General features: G+C 54.4%; 8 protein-coding genes across 8 annotated transcripts; 7 read left to right on the top strand and 1 right to left on the bottom strand.

Annotated features, from left to right (window-relative positions):
* Positions 1-900: 900 nt before the first annotated feature.
* On the top strand, positions 901-1,982 carry CCM_04136 (uncharacterized protein; the record flags this gene model as incomplete). The annotated part of the gene is made up of 5 exons (XM_006669284.1): positions 901-978; positions 1,043-1,072; positions 1,174-1,197; positions 1,729-1,779; positions 1,890-1,982. The coding sequence occupies 5 exons, from the start codon at positions 901-903 to the stop codon at positions 1,980-1,982; spliced, it is 276 nt and encodes a 91-aa protein (XP_006669347.1).
* Positions 1,983-2,570: 588 nt separating this feature from the next.
* CCM_04135 (uncharacterized protein) lies at positions 2,571-5,279 on the top strand (the record flags this gene model as incomplete). The annotated part of the gene is made up of 8 exons (XM_006669283.1): positions 2,571-2,597; positions 2,686-2,748; positions 3,302-3,414; positions 3,792-3,986; positions 4,312-4,527; positions 4,808-4,940; positions 4,996-5,179; positions 5,230-5,279. The coding sequence occupies 8 exons, from the start codon at positions 2,571-2,573 to the stop codon at positions 5,277-5,279; spliced, it is 981 nt and encodes a 326-aa protein (XP_006669346.1).
* A 1,047-nt stretch (positions 5,280-6,326) lies between these two features.
* Positions 6,327-9,156, top strand: CCM_04134 (Peptidase aspartic, catalytic; the record flags this gene model as incomplete). The annotated part of the gene is made up of 4 exons (XM_006669282.1): positions 6,327-6,427; positions 6,503-6,630; positions 6,740-8,397; positions 8,704-9,156. 4 exons carry the CDS (start codon positions 6,327-6,329, stop codon positions 9,154-9,156), a joined length of 2,340 nt encoding a protein of 779 aa, XP_006669345.1.
* Positions 9,157-9,987: 831 nt separating this feature from the next.
* CCM_04133 (sulfite reductase flavoprotein alpha-component) lies at positions 9,988-12,120 on the bottom strand (the record flags this gene model as incomplete). The annotated part of the gene is made up of 4 exons (XM_006669281.1): positions 9,988-11,527; positions 11,580-11,678; positions 11,746-11,921; positions 11,974-12,120. 4 exons carry the CDS (start codon positions 12,118-12,120, stop codon positions 9,988-9,990), a joined length of 1,962 nt encoding a protein of 653 aa, XP_006669344.1.
* Positions 12,121-12,973: 853 nt separating this feature from the next.
* CCM_04132 (Protein kinase-like domain) lies at positions 12,974-14,500 on the top strand (the record flags this gene model as incomplete). The annotated part of the gene is made up of 3 exons (XM_006669280.1): positions 12,974-13,108; positions 13,162-14,386; positions 14,448-14,500. The coding sequence occupies 3 exons, from the start codon at positions 12,974-12,976 to the stop codon at positions 14,498-14,500; spliced, it is 1,413 nt and encodes a 470-aa protein (XP_006669343.1).
* A 1,176-nt stretch (positions 14,501-15,676) lies between these two features.
* CCM_04131 (RNP domain containing protein) lies at positions 15,677-17,071 on the top strand (the record flags this gene model as incomplete). The annotated part of the gene is made up of 4 exons (XM_006669279.1): positions 15,677-15,882; positions 16,028-16,328; positions 16,387-16,683; positions 16,745-17,071. The coding sequence occupies 4 exons, from the start codon at positions 15,677-15,679 to the stop codon at positions 17,069-17,071; spliced, it is 1,131 nt and encodes a 376-aa protein (XP_006669342.1).
* A 648-nt stretch (positions 17,072-17,719) lies between these two features.
* CCM_04130 (zinc finger protein gcs1) lies at positions 17,720-19,025 on the top strand (the record flags this gene model as incomplete). Its single annotated transcript, XM_006669278.1, has 3 exons — positions 17,720-17,767; positions 17,870-18,631; positions 18,708-19,025. 3 exons carry the CDS (start codon positions 17,720-17,722, stop codon positions 19,023-19,025), a joined length of 1,128 nt encoding a protein of 375 aa, XP_006669341.1.
* Positions 19,026-19,541: 516 nt separating this feature from the next.
* Positions 19,542-20,506, top strand: CCM_04129 (electron transfer flavoprotein beta-subunit; the record flags this gene model as incomplete). Its single annotated transcript, XM_006669277.1, has 3 exons — positions 19,542-19,634; positions 19,697-20,339; positions 20,424-20,506. The coding sequence occupies 3 exons, from the start codon at positions 19,542-19,544 to the stop codon at positions 20,504-20,506; spliced, it is 819 nt and encodes a 272-aa protein (XP_006669340.1).
* Between the last annotated feature and the right edge of the window lie 246 nt (positions 20,507-20,752).

The following is a 20,752-nucleotide window of genomic DNA, read 5'->3' as shown; positions in this document are numbered from 1 at the left end:
GATGACGACGGGTGATTGGTGATGTAGTCTCGGCGATGGGGAAAGAAAGAGCCAAGAGTCAAGAGGCAGAGGAAGAGTGAGACGTGAGCCTTGGCTGGGGGGGGGATGATTTGAGATTTGAAAGTTGCCTACCTCTCATACCTTAGTAGGTAGGTAGGTAGGTAGGTACTACTAGGCACCAGGCAAAGAAAAAGAAGAGACGATAAGAGGCAGGTGCTGCTCTGCGGCCTGTGCCCTGGGCTGCCCTTGCTTGGCACCACCCAAAGTCGATGGAGGTACTAGCTGGAGGTGGGCGCTGGGGGCGCTGGGCTAGATGTGTTTAGGCGGAGATTTTAGCGGGTTGGCGGGCTGTCGGGCTGGTTTTAGCGAGTTGGCAAATGGGGGGCCTTGGGGGGCTCTGGCGGATTCTGGTGCGTTGACCGGCGCTGGATTAGCGGTCGTTCTTGTCAGCCAACCCCGTACCTGGCGGTTTAGTGGGTGGGCTTGGTGGCCCTCTGGCGTCTGAATTACTCGTGGCGAGCCCTGACTTTCTTGTGGCTTCAAGTGGCTTCAGTGGGCCTTGGTAGACTTTGCCATGAACAATAAACACGAGCTTATTAGTACGGATACGGCACGGGTGATTTTGAGAATCAAGGTCGATTCTTGTCTTGATGATGTAAATCACGATTCAAAGTAGATACATGACTGCCCACAGCGTCTCTAGCACTTTGACAACTCGAGTACCACGTTACGCACCACGAGACCACGACCACACATGACACGGCTCTTTTCTTGCACGACTGGTGTACAAGGCTAGGTCCTACAGGTAGTTAGTGGGAGGGCACGAGGGGCAGAGGCCCGGCTAGCCTGTGCGCCAAAATGTAGTTACCTGACTATTTGGGACAAGGCGGCTGAGCCGCCATGAGCCAGAACGGCAAGTGTCACTCACTAGTTACGCAAGATGATCCGACTCTTCCCCTCTGCTTCATCAATTGGCTTGTGAGCTGCAAACACTGACAGTCATAGGCACTCTGCGCTCTTTTGTAATTTACGGTGGCGCCAGAGGACGACGATGCTGCGGGATGACCTTTGGGTATGTATGCCCTCGACAGGTTCATCCCGAATACGTATGAGTACGGGTATAGTACAAATTACGCATTGCTTATTGGCCTCGTCACTCTGTGCTGTGAGTAGAGACGATGGGTAGTTTCAGACGAGGTAGGTATAGTTATAGTCAGTTGCTCGAACGAAATAACAGGTCCTCATCATCATCAGCCTGCAGTCTGCTGCCATGCGGATAACCCGATTGAACTCATCAGCAACAGTTGGAAGCTAACTAATTTAACGTTGTCTTATATGTCGCACTGCCGCGATCTGACATCTACGGAGTACTGGCTACCCCCTTGCAAGGACTATTCGTACCTTGCCGAGTTGCACAGTATACTCGGTATTATTCATCTGTGATCTGTACCTGTAGTTAACTACCTATTCAGTCGCCAGTTATTAACTATAGCCGGCAGTTTTGAGGGGCCCCACCTGCGCATTTAAATAATGGCCTTGTCAATGCGATCTTTCAGCTAGCTCACATAATCCCATGCAGCCCATCTGATTTTTTCTTGGCCGTCTGGAGTCTTGGCCCTTGCCTTCTCTCATCGCGACACATTGTATAACGTGGCATTATTTTTTCGTAATATAGTGCGACGAGGTCATGTACAGTCTGCACATACGTATCAGTAATTAACTACCTAGGTAGTTAACTTGCTCGGTACCAAAGCAGGCAAGATTAAACAGGCCATCACGGCATTTGCAAAAAAAAGAAAAAAAAAGAAAAAAGAAAACACGATATGTCTCACATCCCTGGTTCTACGTAATTCGTACGTCCTTTTACGGGTGGATAACTGACCATACAGTTTGCAGACACTGTGTTTACAGTTATCCGTAGTGCTGTGAACAAGATCAAATTCAGTGCATCAGTCGCTGGCGGTATCACGGCCCCCATCTAGGCCCCTATAACAAACGTAATATAGCGTGCTTCGATCTTGCCGGCCCGAATTCTTTCTCCATCACACGTCCATTGCTGCTAGAACTCCTCTCCAGCGAATCAATTGTCCTAACCACTACTAGTCATTCTTTTACATGTTCGGCGTGGTCCGAGGTACACCACCCAGTTCACCGAGCATCTGACATCCACGCCTCCAAGTCACCCAAGTCGACAAAGAAGAACAAGAAAAAAAGAAAAGAAAAGAAAGAGAAGCGTGGTTGTTCATACCAGAGGGGTCAGGCTGCGCAGCTCTGTCTCACCCGCTCATTTCGCCATGCACACCCTTCCCTGTGCGTGCGCCTCGAATGTCTTGCCGCCCCCTCGCATTACGCATTACATGATACTACCAATAACGCACAACTCAATCGCCCAGGTTGCCAGGGGCAGGGTGACAGGGAATCTTTTTCCAAGACATTTACTCCCTTGGGCAAGCACTACAAATGAACTAAGTCTCCTTTTTTTTGCTTGTTGATGATAATTCATCTTTCTCAATGCTCATCAGCAAATGCCAAGTACTGATACAAACATGAACAATTCTTGTCAATTTACCATGATGCAATCCGGGCCGATCAAGCTGGTAAATCGATTCATGCCGTTTTCATAGACATGGTCCTTACCCCGCCAAGGCCGGGATAGGTCATCGCATCAACCACCTACCGCAACAGCATCCCGCTACGCCATTGCTCCTACAGCTGGCATCCTCCCACCACCACCGGCACACCAAATTGGTAGGTGATGATGAGCAAGCATCTTGTCGACAAACGTTGGCGCTGCGCCCGCAGGTTCTGGGCAGTAACTAGTTATGCCACCGTACGAATAGCCCATCTCTCGACTCCAGTTTCGTCGACTGTGGACGGCCCAGGCAGCCACTCGGCTTGGACGGTTGATCGGGGTCGTACATGAGCGCCCAGCACCGGGCTTTGACCTTTTGCTTTTCGCATAACTACAAAACTGGATGGCCTGTGACCAGGCCCCCCCTGCCCGTCCCACGCCAACTGATGCACGCGTCAGTGGGGATTTTCAACGTTCTCCCATGATGATCCTTGCTCCTACTGGTTGGTGCCGATGGTAGGCGTGCAATTTATCCAGCACAGTGTTACGCCATCAGTCGTGAAATATGAAGAGTGTTTGCCCTCCTTCCCCGGCTCATGCACTCGTTCTCATGCATATCATGCATACAGAGGGTCGCAGTCCCTTTGTGCTGCATAATACAAAGAGCCCTCGACATGTAATTTGTACGCATCACCAGATGCTGCTCCATGCTGTTGTTGGCCGTCACAGATTGAACGACGGCCGGTTCACCATCTGTCACCGCCGTCACCGCAGTGGCCCGTCTACAACGCCCGGTCCAAGACACGTTCGCCCCTTGACCTCGATATTCATTTCGGGCACATGTACGGATACGTAGTTACAGATGTACATACGGATCCATTGTTGCTCAACCATCATCAACATGACAAAGGGTTCGCCCGGTGAGCGATTGCGCAAGTGTCGCTCTTATCGTCGACCTGGGTCGTCACTCATCCCTGACTTGCTGCTCGATTTCAAAAGGCCAAAAAAGTAATAAAGCGGTAAGAGCAAAAGATGCAGGCCAAAGTCGTTTGTCCTGCGACGAGAGGGCGCTTTCTTCCTCGGAAGCTAGCCGGATGAATTCAACTCAGCTCATCATCCGGCACAGAATACATATCCCCTGGCCACCTCGGGCAACCGGTTTTGTGCTACCGGCGACCAGCAAACTCACAAATTAACAAGTTACATACGGCACTCACAGGAACGTAGACGACTTGTCGAGTCACGCGGATGCACACACACGCTCCATCAATGATCAGCGAAAGGTCGGTCAAACGCCGCAGCTTCAGCCACGCAATCGAGAGATCTACGACGCTCCAAGAATCGTCGGCTTCCCTGGCCAGAGTTTGCCTCTGGTTGGTGGCAAGGAAGGACTTGGAGGAGATGTTGCTTTGCTGTAATCTGTAGGCCTGTTGTCGTCCGCGTGGGCCAAGCTTTGACGTATATAATACAGATGAATTCGTAATTTGTAATTTGTACGCGGCGTGGATTTGAGCCAGACCACATTTTCTTGGACACAGGTCAACGGTCATGCATAGAACCGCGACGGGCAACACGAATGACCATTCTCGAACCTGACATGGACCATGTATTACACCGCGAATTCGAAACGCGGGGCAGATGCCATGGCTCTGATGAAAGCAAGAGATAAAGACTGTAGTGTTACCACCATGTGCTAATTATGGTATTCCGCTCATCTACTTCTTACAGGACTTAGTCAGCCCTCCTCAAGCTATGTACGTGCGGCCCGCGTCGCACCGCATGGCATTGCATCACCAGCGTCTGGCGGGCAGATTCGAGTACGATGCAGAAAGAACATGGCAAAAAGAAAAAAGCCACAGGGGGGGTCAGCTCGACCGGCGGGCAGTCTCACCAGTTGGCGGCGAGGACGGTACACCACCAAGGCGCAAAATCCCAGCCCTTTTTGTCTGTGGCTGGTATGCTGCTGACAGCCATCAGCCATCGCCCTCCGCATCAGGACTAGCTGGCATGCTGCTTTTCTCGCTGCAATGAAAGGGCCGTTTCCAAATGCCTCATTCTTTCTGTAACGAGCGTCTCTTTTTTATTCTTTCATGTTTCCATCTAGTCTGTGGAAGCTCATTGAAATGTTGAGTCCGCCGGGGTAGTCAACGAATGACAAGTGACCAGTGTGCATCGACGTTTAGACTTTTGGCTTCTCTGATCAAATCGGACGAGGGCCGCAGCCAGACGGAACAGCGGAGATGGCATCCAGAGTTTGGACGAAAGAGAGGGGGGCGGCCACTGTGGCTGGACGAAGGACAAAATGATGGATGATTCAGCCGCGTGTCGCAACAGCCGCTGGGGAGACAAGGCGCTCTGGAACTACTCCGTACGGAGTAACTAGTTGTAGGTATGTTGTACTCGGTCAGGTGTTTGCTTGGCAGGGTCTCGTCCAGGATCTCGTCACCATCAAGAAGTCAAGTGGCTGTCTGGCCGTCCATCGCGCACACAAACTTGCCCGAGAGAACCACTGGCATAGCCAAGAAGGCGTGAGAGCTTCATCGCAGCATGGCAGAAACAGGGGACAACAGGAACTCGTGAGGACGGATACCATGGGGAAGTCGGTCGGTAAATGGCGTGGAGGAAAGAGCCCAGTGAAAAGCTCGAAGCTCCTCCAGAAAGTGAGACTGTGGAAATTGCCAACAATGTGGTGCAAAAGTCATTTTGACTCAGGGTGATTGAGTGTCTTGCTTTTTCGCGTCGCCTACGTAGTAGAAAGAAGTAGCCCGTAAAAGCGGCGGGGGGGCCTAGGGTGGGCTGGTAAATGCCATGGAACGCGGCTTGTGGGCATGGTTGGGTCTACCTTGTATCCGCCGCATATTACTGAGTTCTTGGTATACTTGTTCGACCGGATAGTACCTGTCCAGAGGGGGACGATGCGGGGAAGCCAAAGTACCTCCACAAGGGCCCTCCGACAGGCTGCTGGTGGCCGACGCTGGTGCTGGTGGCCGAGGGAGACCATTCCTCGTGATTGCGCGCTGAGACCTGTCCCCGCACCGCCGCTGCCTTTTCAGCGGGTGTCGGGCCCTTTTGCCCTCAGCATAGGTTAGGTACTACCTACCTGTACTAGTTAGGAGGGACGCTCGAGGTAGTTATGTACCTTTCTCGCGGTTGGCCTTGTGCTGGAGCGGATGCTCAATACCTTGGCGCACTACTCCGTAGAGCGGCGTTGTCTCTGCCCACTGTGGGCTCTGCCACTGTCTCGCTGTATGGCGCTCTGCTCCCTGACCTGTAGACAAGAGACAGCGGTCTCATCCCCCAATGATACTTTCCAGTGCCCATCCCGCCAAAACGCATTCTCCCTCTCTTTCCGTCCCATCCTCTTACTTCCTCGCCAACCTTGACTCTCTTCCACACGCCGACCTCTTTTTATTCTCATCCTTCGACTCTCGGCAAAGCGATTCTGGTTTCCCCTCACTGGGGTTTCTTGGCGATTTTTGAATTGCCTTCTCAGGCGCGACGAAACTTGACACGGGCAACTCTCAACGGTCATCGCACATCTCGTTTTCTCAACCCTCCTCGACCATGATCTGCCGTGCAACCCGCTCTGCGATTTGAACAACCCCCCATATGGATCCTGCGCACCCGACTGTGCAACTCCGACGACCTACCGTCTGTTGACCCCGTCCAGGCCGCCGCGAGCCGGCTCTCGAGTTCGTCCGCTTGCCTCAAGCAAGTTTGTTCTACATCGTGTCGCTCGACACTCGGCGACGCTATGCGGATAAGTCGAATGGTCGCCGCAGCATCTGTCGCCGCCAACACAGGCGTCGTCAATGCCTACGATCCTGCTGCGGTTTCCATTCCCTACGGAGACTGGTACGTCCGACATCAATGCTCTTTCAACCGTCACGTCTATAAGTGACTTGAATTCTGACCTCTGGTGTATTATAGGCTAGGCATCGATGGCAACTGGTCCACTGTTCGGTTTCTACTCGGTACCCAATCCGATCTCATCGATGTTATACCTAGCACTTCCCTATCAGAATTATGGGCGGTCGGCCCTGGTGGTTGTCCAAGTAGTACGTTGCCCCCAGCAAACGCCGGTCGAACGGCTTACGCCTCACCCCAGCGCCATCGAAAAAAATTACAGACAGCGTGCGCCCGACCATTGACTAACCTTATCCGCAGAGGAGCAACACTGCATGACGGCGCGCGGTGGTATTTACACGCCTAGCGACTCGAAAAGATGGACATCATGGGGACAATACTTTCTCGGCCTCGAATACCTGGGCTACGGAGGCAACGGTGCCTACGGCATCGACAATATCAATGCCTGGAGTCCCTTTACCAACATTGCTTTCGGCATGAGCAGTGTTCTCATCGCCGCCTACAACACCACTGATTATTTCAACGGCCTTTTTGGTCTCGGAATCTCTCAGGGCCGGTTCAAAGGCAACATTGGCGAGTCAGCTCTCACTCAAGCTGTCAAGACGTTTGGTTGGATCCCCAGCTACAGCTATGGCTATACTGCTGGAGCCAGTTACAAAAATATGCCTGGTTCTCTGACGCTTGGTGGCTACGATTCCGCACGCTTGGTTGACCACGATACGCTTTTCACCATTACGCAATCAGACAACTCGCCCCGTGTCAACATTCGCAGCATCAGCGTATCTAACAATCTCAAGCCCAATGGCTGGAGCTCATCAACCAAATCCGTATCAACTTATAACGACACCTTCATGGCCCTCGTCGATAGCACTACCCCCTATCTATGGTTGCCCGAGAGCATCTGCGAGTCGTTTGCATCCGCCCTCAATCTCACCTACAATGACACATACAAGCTATACACTCTAACCAACGACCAGTATCAAGACTATTCCAACTCCAACGCGTACTCATTTACTTTCAGTCTTGCGAGCATTGACAATAACGACAACTTTGGCCTACCTCTTAACGCCCCTGGAGTCGTCAACATTAGCCTCCCGATCAAAGCCTTCGTTGGTTCACTACAATATCCTTTCGGCAAGGAAGCTATCAAGTATGGGCAACCCGCTGTGCCGTACTTTATGCTTCGTAAAGCCACTAGTGGTAACAATACCATCATTGGCCGTTCCTTTCTGCAAGAAGCCTATATTCGCACCAAATATGACTCTGGCGTGTTCAGTTTGCACCAGGCTGCTTTCCCTCGCGACCCCGACACCGATATTAAACTCAACATGATCAAGCAGCCGAGCAATAGCCCTTACCCACGACCCCCGCCAACCAAGGATCGTCACGGCCTGACGACGCCCCAAATGATTGGGGTTGCCGTTGGTGTGGTTGCCTTCTGCACTCTTCTTGTCGGCGGGCTCTGTTTCTGGAGACGTCGCCGCAAGCACAAGAAGTGTGGTGATGTTACCAGCAAGGAAGCGGAAGCGCAAGATACATCGTCAACTATTGGCCCAGAGTCGACAACGACTCCGATTTCTCGCATTTTGTCAAGAATCGTTCGCAGGAAGCGATCACGACGCACTGCTACCGCAGCTGAAACCGGGGCACCCACAGAAGTGCCGGCTTCAGAAATATACGAACTGCCCGCACCGCTTCCACCCGCCGAGCTTGCCGCTCATCCCCAGGACGACGATTCCATTCTGGGTGATACGGAAGCAGGAACAGACGACTCCCAAGACTTGAGTGCTTATGAACTTGCTAGACGCAAGCTTGCTCGACAACTGGCAGGCCCTGTTCCAGCCTATGCTCCTCCAGCGAATGGCATTATGCCTGTCGACAAAGACATGCAAATCGATACAAACGTGGTTCAGACTACGATAATCTCCCACCCGCAGCCTAGCTATCACTACCACAACGTATCTCCGGTGCGGTCCCACGAGGGTTTAGGGACCTACTCCTTAACGAACACTTTGCCCTCGCCAGTTTCTCCTCGCACTGACTGGAACACCAATGATCTGCCATCTCCTATCACAGCGTCGTTGCACCCTCACTCGGCTTCGTCTCGATCTGGGTCTACAGGTCGCCGACGTGCAGGCTCTAATACGATGAATGGTACAACAAGCGAATCTGGCACCGCAAGCCGATCCAATTCCAACTCTTCGTCGCATTCCAATGACCAGCAGCAGGCTCGAGAGAATAACGCCGCTACTCCCCTTGCACAGGCCTCCTTCCAAAGATCACCCATTGAGCCCTCCAAGGTCGTCTGCCTCGGCCCTCTGCCCGAAAATGTCACTCTGTTCAGACAAAATATGTTGTCAAGTACCGCCGGGTCACATGGGCAGTCTTGGACAGGACCATCTCATTCGCGTCACCGACCTTCAACAGGCAGTCTCGGTAGCAACTACACTGACGAGGAAGACGCCATGGTGGAAGAACTGACGCGTCAGTCCATCGTATCTGGCCCGCGCACTGAGGACGCACAACGCCCAACGTTGGCGAACGCCATCATTCGCAGTGTTCTTCCTTCGCGAACGGAAGAAGATGGGAATATCTCGCCCACAAGCAACAAAAGTGGCTCCGAATCTCACAGCAGCGGCGGGCGCATTGGTGGCGATGACCTCATCCACGTTCCACAGATGGCAGAGAAGCGTTACAGCTGGGAAGAAGAGCGATGAACCCTGGCCAGCTCGAAAGGACTGTACGAAATAATACATAATATTAATGTGGTAAGAGACGTGGGTTTTTTTGCCATTTCCATGGGGCTACACCGGCCATTGCACGATCCTTACATTTGCAGCAAAAATTGGGGTTGAATTTTTTTCCGGAGTATTTACTTGTCATTTGGAGTTGGGCGGTAGCGTATCTGGGCACTTTACACCTTTTGTACTATTGTGTCTGCAACGAGAGAATGAGTGGTTGGATTTCCCTATCTCTGATGTTTTGGTTTCCTGGAACGCATCTTTGGCGTTTGCCAGAGATCCTACTTTGTTTATTTTATTTTTGCTCCATCACCGGGCTCTCTCTCACTTTTCGCATCGATATCCCCCGCCCCTTCACTAGCATGTTCGACGAAGCACGCTATCATGTACGTTTTGATTGTCGCATCACACGAAGCCCTGTCTCTCCTTTTGAGCCTCGCGTCTGATCCGGATTCTCTACTACTCTCTTTTTTTCTCTTTGATTCCACCGCGCAGGAAGAGAAGGATGATGCTCTCGGTATGGGATACACCTGAGAGCCACATTTGGCTATTTTAGGTAGAGCTACACTCAACAAAAAAATATATATCATAGAATTCACAGACAAATCATTTTTAATATCTGCATGGACTTGAGCAGTGCAAATTCGCTATGAACCATATGCGACTAATGGTAAAGGGCGAAGCAGCTTTGAGCAGCTAGTGTTGATTGTGTCTATTTTATCTATCCAGAAGCACATCCGGCTATGCCCAAACTTGATACATGATAAGGTATTCTTTCTTATATTTACACACCTGTCCTTTGCCAAGCTACCAGATCTCCTGCCACCACGTCACGGCGCTGAGCATCTTCCTGCGCTCCTCCCTGTCCGCCTCGTCGTCGCCCGCCGCGGCCAGGAACGGCTCCCACACGGCGCTCCGGCACGCGTCGGCCATGCGAGACGAGCCGCCGCAGACAGCAAAGATGGGCCGCAGCGGGATGAGCGCGGCCAGCGCGGCCGCCTCGCGCCGGACGAGGTCCTGCACGTACACCTTTTCGCGCTGATCGCGCGAAAAGGCCGGGTAGACGGTGAGCCCGCCGGCAGGGGTGGCTGCGTTGGCCTCGTCCTTGGCAACCGCTTCGTGTCCCAGTGCTTTCCACTCGGCCTCGAAAAAGTAGTCGGCGGCGCGGTTCCGGTTGCCAAAGAAGAGCAGCGCGGGGCCGATGGCAGCATCGTCGGCGCCGGCGTGCGTCTGGCGCTCGTGGAGGAGGCTGCGGACCGGCGCGACGCCGGTGCCGGTGGCCATGGCGATGAGCGGGCGGCGGGCGCAGGCGGCGCCGTACACGGGCGACTGCGCGTCCTTTTTGCTCACGGTGAGCGTAGCGCCGACGGGCAGGCTCGCGAGGTAGCGCGAGCAGAGGCCCTGGCGAGGCTTGCGGAGGACGGTTTGGTAGCGCACGAGGGCGACGAGGAGGTCGACGCGCGCGCCGCCGCCGCTGCACGAGGGCGCGACGGGGCGCAGCTGGTCGCCGCCGTTGGCGATGCTAAAGTCGCGGCCGCGAATCAGCGGAAAGACGTCAAGGAGCCGCGCAGCGGGCAGGCGCACCGAGGTGAACTCTTCGAGGACCTCGATGATGGTGCGGCGGGCGCGCGTGGCGTAGTCGAAATACTCGTCAATGTAGGCGGGCATGGTGAACTCGAGCAGGCGCTCCCGGTGGTAGGCATCGGTGGAAAAGAAGGACATGCTCTTGAGAAAGGAGCGCCGCGGGATGGCGGTGATGTCGACGTTATTGAGGAGTAGGGCGCGCAGGGTTGTCTGCAGGGGCGCATAGAGACCGCGTGGCAGTGCGCCGCACCGAGACAGATCGAGAGGCGCATCAGCGATGGCGTCCCAGCCCATGAGGTCGATGAGCCGCTGGGCGTCCTCGGGGAAGTTTTTGGGGTAGATGGTGAGGCAGTCGCCGGGCTGGCAGCGGAGCGGCTCGGTTGTTACGGTGGCCGTGCCGTCGTGGGGTGGACCATATTTGGGCTTGGGGGGGACGTCGAAGGAGACGAGGCGGACATCTTGCCAGTGCGACTCTGGCGTTGTGCGTTGGTTAAGGGCGAGGGTGGCTGTCCAGCCTCCAGGGACGGGTAGGAGATCAGGAGGAGGCGTGGACGCCAGAGACGCTGTTGTGGACGCGTCGTCGCCATTTTCGTGTGGTTTGGAGGCGGCTGCGATCTCAATGTCCCGCAAGGCCGGTTCGAGGGACCAGCGTGGCGGGAGAATGACGTCGTGCGGGATGGGCTCCAGCCCTTGGGGATGTGGGTGCTTGTCCAACAAGTGCTTGGAGAGGCCCTCGGACCAGCGAGCAAACGACCCGTCGATGCTATCCCATGTGAGCTCAAGAAGTCATAACAGGCAGGAGGAGGCGGCCTTACCCGTCGGGAAACTGCTCATCCGCCTCAAAGGCGTCGTAGAATGTCGAGGCGCCCAGCTGGTCCAGACGTCGAAGCAGCTTGCGCGCCGCCCAGTTGAATCTGTTTCGCGTGTTAATCAAACGCAGACTGAAATCAAGGTTCAGGCATGACGGCGCATGAAACGTACTTGACATATGTGCTGTCGCCCAGCCCGAAACACGTATACTGAAGCCGCGCCAGGCAGCCTGCCGGTAGTCTTCTCTGGAGCAACCTCTTCCAGAATAGAGTAGAGTTGTGTGGCATGTCACCCTGTCCAGTAGTAGAAATGACGAATATTACGAGCTCATTCTGCAGCAGTGTCGGCTGTCACCCAGTCAGAGGTCGTTCGTGCAACATAGATTCTCGGAGGACAAACCAGTGTCACAGCATTCATCTCGTCGACCGTGCTCTGAAAATGCAATCGCTGACATGTCCTGCCCAGCTCCTCGGCGATTTCTTGCGCATTGCCTGTCTCGGAGCCGTACAGGACCAGGACGGTCCTCGGCTGTGCGGCCAAAGCCATCTTGTCCAGGCTGCGTTTTTGCCCCGCGCCGCACCGTAGGCTCGTTAGCGCTCCCGGATGTGTGAATCTGATACGGCTTTCATACGACGCGCAGTCTGTGGTATGGTGGTAGCGACTGGGCGGGGACAGCGGACAAAGTTTGTTTGTTGGTGCGTCGGCTTGATGTCTCGATGAATTCATGCCTTTGTCGCTACGGCAAGTCGTTGGCTTGGAAAAACGGGTCTGGGTCTGGAGCCGATGGCGGCGCGAGTCCGGGTGAGGCGAGCCACCCAGTTGCCCATGGCGTAGCCGAGAGCCGAGGTCGAGCGACTGGCGGCAGGATTAAGCTAAATTCTGTTTTGCGACTATTTCATTTGTTTCATTGCCTGACAAGTGTCATCAGGACGTTGGAGCAGTCATGCGCTGGTTGTTGTTCGGCCACGCTCGTTGACCTCGTCTTCGTTCAAGTGGCACTTGAACAGAATACGCAAGTACAGTATTTTGCTTGTTGATCGATTTGATCAAGTGAAATGGAAGAACTAGACAAGACCGAGAAAGCACGGAGAGCCTTTGAATTCCGCAGGGATAATTGTCCCACTGTCTCGCGCTTTTGTGTTACAGACCTCAGTCACACTCGTGTCTTGGTGTGAGTATTTGATTTCAGTGTTGCCTGAAATGGCTGCTGTGAACGAGCAAGTCTCGGAAAAACTCGTCTTGTGTTTATTCTAGTGGTCGTATTCCGAAGAACATGAAACGCAGGGGGTATGAAAGGCGGCAGTTCGCACCTAGGACTTGGCACTTACACCTCGGACCATAAGACTCGGCCAACACTGTCCAGATCAATACTGACAACAACAAGGATTTGTTTCTCAAAATGCCTCTCTGGTATTGCGACATCGAAAACTGCACGAAACCGGGTGTGCGACATGAAGGAGATTGCGTGCTCTGCAACCGCCACCTTTGCGCGCAGCATCTCGGGCCGGGCTCCCATGGCTGCCCGTCTTGGAAAGTACGTCGAGTTCCCATCACCAGTGGTCCGTGCTAACATTGTTACGAAAAAAGGATCATGACCACTTTTACCCGGCCTACTCCGCAGCCGAGGGACACGAACTGTCGACACTCTTCAGCAAGATCAACGTAGATGCTCTCGAGGCACGCGCGTCGCTGTTGAGACAAGGGATCAAGTGCTCCGTGGCACCCTTTCAGCATGATTCAGCGAAACGAAGATCTCACATGGGTGGCATGAATTATCATGTAGAGATTCTCTTTGCAGACAATGTAGTCTGGATTGCTCGCATACGTCGCTTCAATGCGACGTCGACCCCACGTGATGTGCGTGATTACATCTTGACGAGCGAGGTAGCGACTCTCATGTTTCTGGAAAAGACAGCCGTGCCAACACCAAAGGTGTATGGCTATGCACTGGAGCACGACAGCAACGCAGTCGGCGTCGGTTACATTCTCTTGGAAAAGCTTCCGGGGAAAGCGTTGGACTGGCCTGCCACAAACCCAGACCGGAGGCGCAAAGTCATGAATCAGCTTGCGGATGTGCTCATTGAGATTCACAAGCATCCGCTGCCGGTTTTGGGGTCTCTCGATACTCCTGGAAGCTCACACGTCGGTGCTTTCGCTCACGAGTCGCTGCTAAACATGGTTGACGGCCAATTACAAACCTGCAGTCCTTTTCGCTCTGCCAACCAGTACCGCAAGTCTCTTCTGCAGCTGATACTAGACAGGATCTCAGCGGAAGAAATGTACGCCGCGCGATCTGTGGAAGCCTATTTGCTGCATCGATTCCTGATCGACTTGGTACCCGTGTTGACGCCGGCGGCGTCTGACGACGACAGATTCTATCTCAAGCACGACGATGACAAAGGGGATCACATTCTGGTGGACGAGAGTTTCAATATCACGGGTGTTATTGATTGGGAGTGGGCGCACACAGCCGGGCCGGCAGAGGCCTTCAACTCCCCGGTTGGGCTGCTTCCCGTGGCAGATTTTTATGCCGGCGAGGTATCCATCGGCGCAGACGAGGCCATCTTCGCGCAGCTTCTAGAAGAAAAGGGACATGGGGCGCTGGCGCAGTTTGTCCTGAGCGGTCGCGTGCAACACTTATTTGCGTTTTGCTGCGGCTTCGACCTCAGTGACTGGGACGGGTTTCTGGGCCTATTTCGGGGTCTGCGGGATGCGTGCGGCGTCGATGCGGGAATGTCATGGGAGGACTGGAAAGAAACAGCACTAAACAGATACAAAGACGATGCCGGACTGCAGGAATTGCTCACTCGGTGTGAGAGTAGGAATGGTGGTGGTGGGTGGGTAAGGAGTCATAACTAATAGCGGTGAGCCAGGGGCCAAGCTTAGCACGTTTTCTGCAGCGTACGCGAAGGTTTGGCGGGATTGACAAGTGTCTTTGTTAGAGCAGTGTCCACGTGACCAGCTGTTGGTGGTGTTATGACGGGAGATTGCATAGGAAGACTAATGAAATAGAAGAAAAAAACTCGGGCCTTACAAAAGTAGCACAGCTTCCTTTCATTTCCTTTTCTTATTTGCCCGGTGCAGCATGAATGAGCAAATGAAGAGCGACAGTATAGGCAGGCCTAACTAGTGGGTGCATCTTCTGGTTGGAGGTGGATGAGAGTCCACTGCGTTGACAGTCCTGAGCCTATACCAGAGCAGCTCGGGATGGGTGGGCGTCCTCTAGAAAGGCGCTGTTATTTTACATATTCATGCTACCATGATGTGAATACGATAATGGCCTGGATACAGGTAGTCGGATAGGTAGTAGGCAAGTAGGTCGGTAACTTGGTCGGTAGGGTTGCACTGGTGACTCGTTGACAGAGCCTTCACAAATTGCAAGGGGGGGCTGCTGATAGGTACCTACTAATGTACCTGAGTACAGGCACCTCAGGTATGCATTTTGGAGGTACCTTAGTAGGTGGTTAGGTACTAAGGTACCTAACAACATTGCATGGCACACCCACTGTAACTGCCGTGCACTGGATCAAAAGTCACAGCCAGCCACCCACTGTAATAGCTCAAAGGTACCTGCAGGCTGCAGCGCAAAGTGTCAAGTGTAACTAGGCACCTACGAATAAGCTGCACGGACGAATATTTCATCCTTATTTTTTTTTATCAACTTAATACCCCTGTGTAACATGGGCAGCGAGCACCTAGGCACTTGCTAAAATTTGACGTGATGGCCGCTGGCGGGCTGAACTGGTTTGGGCTGGGCCACCACCAACGCGCCTGCATTTTGCGGCGCCGTGGCGAAAATTATTTAGCATGTCTTTCTCCAGACCAGGCCACCTCCCCCCCTTTCCCTCTCCTTCATCACAAACAAAAGTCAACTTGTGTCTCCGCGCAACGCACCGTCGTCTGTCGATACTTTCAACCCGATTCTAGGGCACCAAGCTACCCTGACCAACTCCCCTCATTGCACCAGAGTTCAACTCCCGTCCTCCGCCTCTCGCCGGATACCTGAACCCCCGTCAACCTCGCAACGTTCTCAACGTCATTCATACCTCCAAGCCACACCACGCACATTTCCATCTCCATCCAACCTCGCACATCTTCAAAAATGTCTGCTACCAACGTGGAGAAGGCTACTGATGCCGCCGTCAATGACGTTGCCAACACTCTGAGCAACACCTCTATCAATGACAAAGCCGCCGCCAACGAGGCCGCCTCTGCCTCCGCCGCAGAGGGTCGTCGTCTTTACATTGGCAACCTGGCCTACCCGACAACTGAGGAGGAGTTGAAGGACTTTTTCAAGAACTATCTTGTGTATGTTGTAACTCCTCTCCCGCAACACAACCCACCCCACCGGGCTCAAAGCAACTCTGTTTGCCTTTGCGACCTAGTTTTTTTTTCTCCGGCGCATCGTCATTGTCCATCGCCCCGATACATGCTAACCTTTGTCCTCTTCCAGCGAGTCTGTCTCAATCCCCAAGAACCCTCGCACCGAGCGTCCCGTCGGCTACGCTTTCGTCGACCTCTCGACCTCGGCCGAGGCTGAGCGTGCCATCGAGGAACTCTCCGGCAAGGAGATCCTTGAGCGCAAGGTCTCTGTCCAGCTCGCCCGCAAGCCCGAGCCCGCTGGCGAGAAGGCTGAAGTGACCAACGGCGAAGGTGCCGGTACTGAGGGCGGTCGCCGCCGTACTGCTGGCCGTGGCCGTGGCCGTGGTGGCCGCGGCGCCCGAGGCGGTCGTGCCCGCACTGGCCGTGGTGCCGTAAGTTGCTCTACATTCGTCGCCCATGCATGACAGAACCATCTAACCAATTACATAGGAGGGTGAGGAGAAGAAGGAAGGCGAGACTGAAACTATTGAGGTCGCCGCTGCTCCCGCTCCTGCTGCCGACGCGGATGCCGCCACCACTGAGGTTCAGCCACTTAAAGACATTACCAACAAGAAACCAACTGACACGACAAACAAGGCTTCCAAGAAAGAGCCTCGCGCGCCTCGTGAGCCTCGCGAGCCTCGTGAGCCTCGCGAGCGCCGTGAGCGTGGCCCCCCGGCCGATGGCATCGCTTCCAAGACCAAGGTCATGGTCGCTAACCTGCCCTACGACCTGACTGAGGACAAGGTATGCTAAAACTGATCCGCCAAGGGTAGAAGAAAATAGCTAATAACACCTCGACTCTCAGCTTATCGAGCTCTTCAAGGCCTTCGAGCCTTCCTCTGCCAAGATTGCTCTGCGCCCCATCCCCCGCTTCATGATCAAGAAGCTGCAGGCTCGTGGTGAGGCTCGCAAGGGTCGTGGCTTCGGTTTCGTCACCCTGGCTACTGAGGAGCTGCAGCAGAAGGCTGTCAGTGAGATGAACGGCAAGGAGATTGAGGGCCGTGAGATTGCCGTCAAGGTTGCTATCGACAGCCCTGACAAGACTGATGAGGAGGCCAACGCTCCCGAGGGTGAGGCCGCCGGTAAGGAGGCCACTGTCACCGAGGCTCCTGTCGCCACTGTCGCCGTCTAAATCAATAGGCACAGACAGCACGGCAAGCCTACGCTAGTTTCTTAGCCTTGCCTATGAGCACCGCAAACGATATGACACGCAAGTTCGACGAAATATTACTATTTTCAACGCAATAATCCTTCTTCGCACGATTGTGATGTGAACGACTCATGGGACGCCTTGATATTGGGTGGCTTTGATCAATTATTTTGCTGGCGATTTCGTATCGATATTGGTGCATGATGAGCATGGCATAGATGTACTTTACAGCTAATGCTTGCCACGTTTTGATGTATTCTGCTCCTGGAAGTTCTTGCTTTTAATTTAAATGGGACAGAAGACTAATGAAGCTTATTAATTAACTAATATGAGCGAGTGGCCATGATAGTAACTCTGTTTGTGCATCTGCTTTTGACTATTACCTGGGAGGAATGTTGTCACGGTCGTTCTAGAGTTACTCTTTTCTGATGGGCGGCTCGTGGCGGTTGCCCCGCCTATGATCCTTTGGCGTCCCATAATAATCCGGGGGCTGCAGTGCAGGTACAAACGTCGACTTCCTCCCTCGATATTGCCAGCATCCCCGACTTCACCTTGGGAGTGACGTTGAACAGCCGGCCTGGCAAAGGCAAAATAAATCTCGACACCTCTCACGCGGTATAGCCAGACACAATGGCGGCCAAGGCAATGTGGGAGGTCGATCCGGAGACGCGATCCAAGGTAAGGACACTTCGTCGCATGCCACCTGATGCCCACCCCCCCTTTCCCCGAACCATCGCATGCGCCGACCCGACTGACACCTTCTTCTCCTTGGCGCATTAGCTGGCCGCGATCCAAAAAGAATCCAAAAACAATGTCTGCTGCGACTGCAACGCGCCGTCCCCACAGTGGGCGTCGCCCAAGTTTGGCGTCTTCATCTGCCTGTCGTGCGCGGGCGTGCACCGGGGCCTAGGCGTGCATATTTCATTTGTGCGCAGCATCTCTATGGACGCCTTCAAAGCGAGCGAGATTGAACGAATGCGGCTGGGCGGCAATGACCGCTGGCGGGACTTTTTCGACGCGCACGACGACACAGAGATGCGCGGCCTCTCGTGGGACGACGCTACGATTGCGGAGCGCTATAGCGGCGAGGTCGGCGAGGAGTACAAGGAGCGGCTTACGTGCAAGGTTGAGGACCGGGACTACGTGCCCGGGGAGAAGAAGCCGTCCGCACCCGTGCCCGCGTCGTCAGCGTCGCGCACGGGCACGCCGCTGAGCGGCAACGTCAACAGAAACAGCGGCAGCCAGAGCCCGGCGCAGCTCGGCGGCAAGGTCAAAGTGGACGACAAGTACTTTGCCAGGCTCGGTGCGGATAATGCCTCGCGGCCGGAGGACCTGCACCCGAGCCAGGGCGGCAAGTACGCCGGCTTCGGCAACATGCCGGCGGCAAGCAAGAGCAACGGCAACAGCGCGCTGCCCAACTTTGACGAGGTGCAGCAGGACCCTTTTGCTGCGATTTCCAAGGGCTTTGGCTGGTTCACCTCCACCGTGTCCAAGACGGCCAAGACGGTCAATGACGGATACATTCAGCCCACCGCCACAAAAGTACGTCTACGCAGTACCTTATCTACAAGAAGGTGTCGAGGACTATGTTTACTAATAGGAAAATGAAATCTTACAGTTTGCTGAAGGAGACTTTGCCAAGCAAGCGCAGCTTACGGCGGCGCAGCTTGCCAGACAGGCGCAGCTAGCCGGTAAGAGCGCACAGGACGGGTTCAACCGCTTCGTCGAGGGCACAAACGAGCAAGGGAACGCCGGTCGACGCCAGGTCCCTCTGGACGAGAGCAAAACGGATTTTTGGGACTCGTTCTCGAGCCTCGCGGACCAGAAGCCGGCGCAGAGCAACAGCTCCATTGGCACGAGCGCCATGGGCATGGGCAAGAAGGGAAATACGGCGCCTGCGGCGCAGAAAAAGAATGACGAATGGGAAGACTGGTGATTCAATTAATGCATCGGGGTTGTCTGGAGACTTTTTGGTCTTTTGATTTCTTTTTTGTCATGCTGCGTTTTTGCATCATGTTGCTCGGATGATGCCCCTTTTTTTGCAAACGTTTTGCATGGGAGTGTATGGCGTGTTCTTGGTTGGAAGGTCGTTGCATGAAGCAAATAGCTATAGAGTCTTCTAATATAGAAAGGAAGTAATTCATGCCATCTCTCAAAAGATACATCTGGCACCAGTTGATTGACCTTGGTCAAAAGATGCGAATTTCCGGTCGACCGCCGATGGATCGGTGACCTGTCCGGACTCACGTGACACAATGCGCCCAGGGTGGTGCAGCCGGTGCAAGCCGGCATGCGTCGGATTCAGCCACATTCAGCGAACGCAGAGCCGGTGCAGCCAAGCTAGTCAACCTGCCAAAGCCGGTCGGACTTCTTCCCTGCACAAACCCACCTCTGTATATACAACTCTCGACACTTCGTCCCGGGCATTGAGACGCCAATCGACGAGAAAAACATGTCTTCGCTACGAATTTTAGTCCCCATCAAGCGGGTCATTGACTATGCAGTCGGTTTCTCCTCCCCGCGCCTTTCTCTGAACCATTTCCTCGTGCGGCTCGGGTCTTCGGAGCAATGGGGCAAGCTAACGAACATCTCTCTCCCAACACACAGGTCAAGCCCCGCGTCAACAAGGCCCAGACGGGCGTCGAGACGGCCGGCGTCAAGCACTCGATGAACCCCTTTGACGAGCTGTCGGTCGAGGAATCCGTGCGCATCCGCGAGAAGAAGCGCAGCCCCGGCGGCGTCGAGGACATTTGCGTCGTGTCCGCCGGCCCGGCCAAGGCGCAAGACGTGCTGCGCACGGCCATGGCCATGGGCGCCGACCGCGGCCTGCACGTGGAGCTGGCCGAGGGCGAGGAGCTCGAGCCGCTCGCCGTGGCCAAGCTGCTGGCGGCCACGGTCGCGCGCGAGCGGAGCAACCTCGTGGTGCTCGGCAAGCAGAGCATCGACGACGACGCCGGGCAGACGGGCCAGATGCTCGCCGGCCTCCTCGGCTGGCCCCAGGCGACGCAGGCCAGCAAGATCGAGTTTGGCGCCGACGACGCCGTCACAGTCACCAAGGAGGTCGACGGGGGCGTCGAGACGGTCAGGGCGAAGCTGCCAATGGTAATCACCACGGATCTGCGCCTGAACGAGCCCCGCTACGCGAGCCTGCCTAACATTATGAAGGCCAAGAAGAAGAAGCTGGAAAAGCTCAAGCTTGGCGACCTCGGTATCGGCAACGAGGTCCGCCTCAAGATCCTAAAAGTCACTGGTGAGTCTGGGAAAGGGAAAGGGGGGGGGGGGGGGGCGGTCGGTCGTGGTAAAACGGTCACGTACTGACAAGTTTTGAATTTAGAACCCCCGACGAGACAAGGCGGTGGCAAGGTCGAAGACGTGGATGGACTGGTTTCCAAGCTCAAGGAGCTCGGCGCGCTGTAAATGGAGGAGATGGAGTTAAACGATGCAAGCGATAAATTCCTGCAGTACCATGACTAGACCTGATGCAAATGATGCAAAGTATTTGAACAAGAAATATTGTGTAAGGAGCAAGGCAATGCCGTACTGCTCAGCCTTTGAGTATCTCCATTCTACCAATTATATAGACCAACACCAGTCTATCCACTGTAATGCAACACATGCAGACGACACACACAACACGCAAAAATAGATAAACGAAACGTAGTA

The sequence above is a fragment of the Cordyceps militaris genome (genome assembly GCF_000225605.1).
Source record: "Cordyceps militaris CM01 unplaced genomic scaffold CCM_S00003, whole genome shotgun sequence".
NCBI classification, from domain to species: domain Eukaryota; kingdom Fungi; phylum Ascomycota; class Sordariomycetes; order Hypocreales; family Cordycipitaceae; genus Cordyceps; species Cordyceps militaris.
Note: the sequence above shows the minus strand (reverse complement) of the source record. Positions and strands in the feature narration are given on the sequence as shown.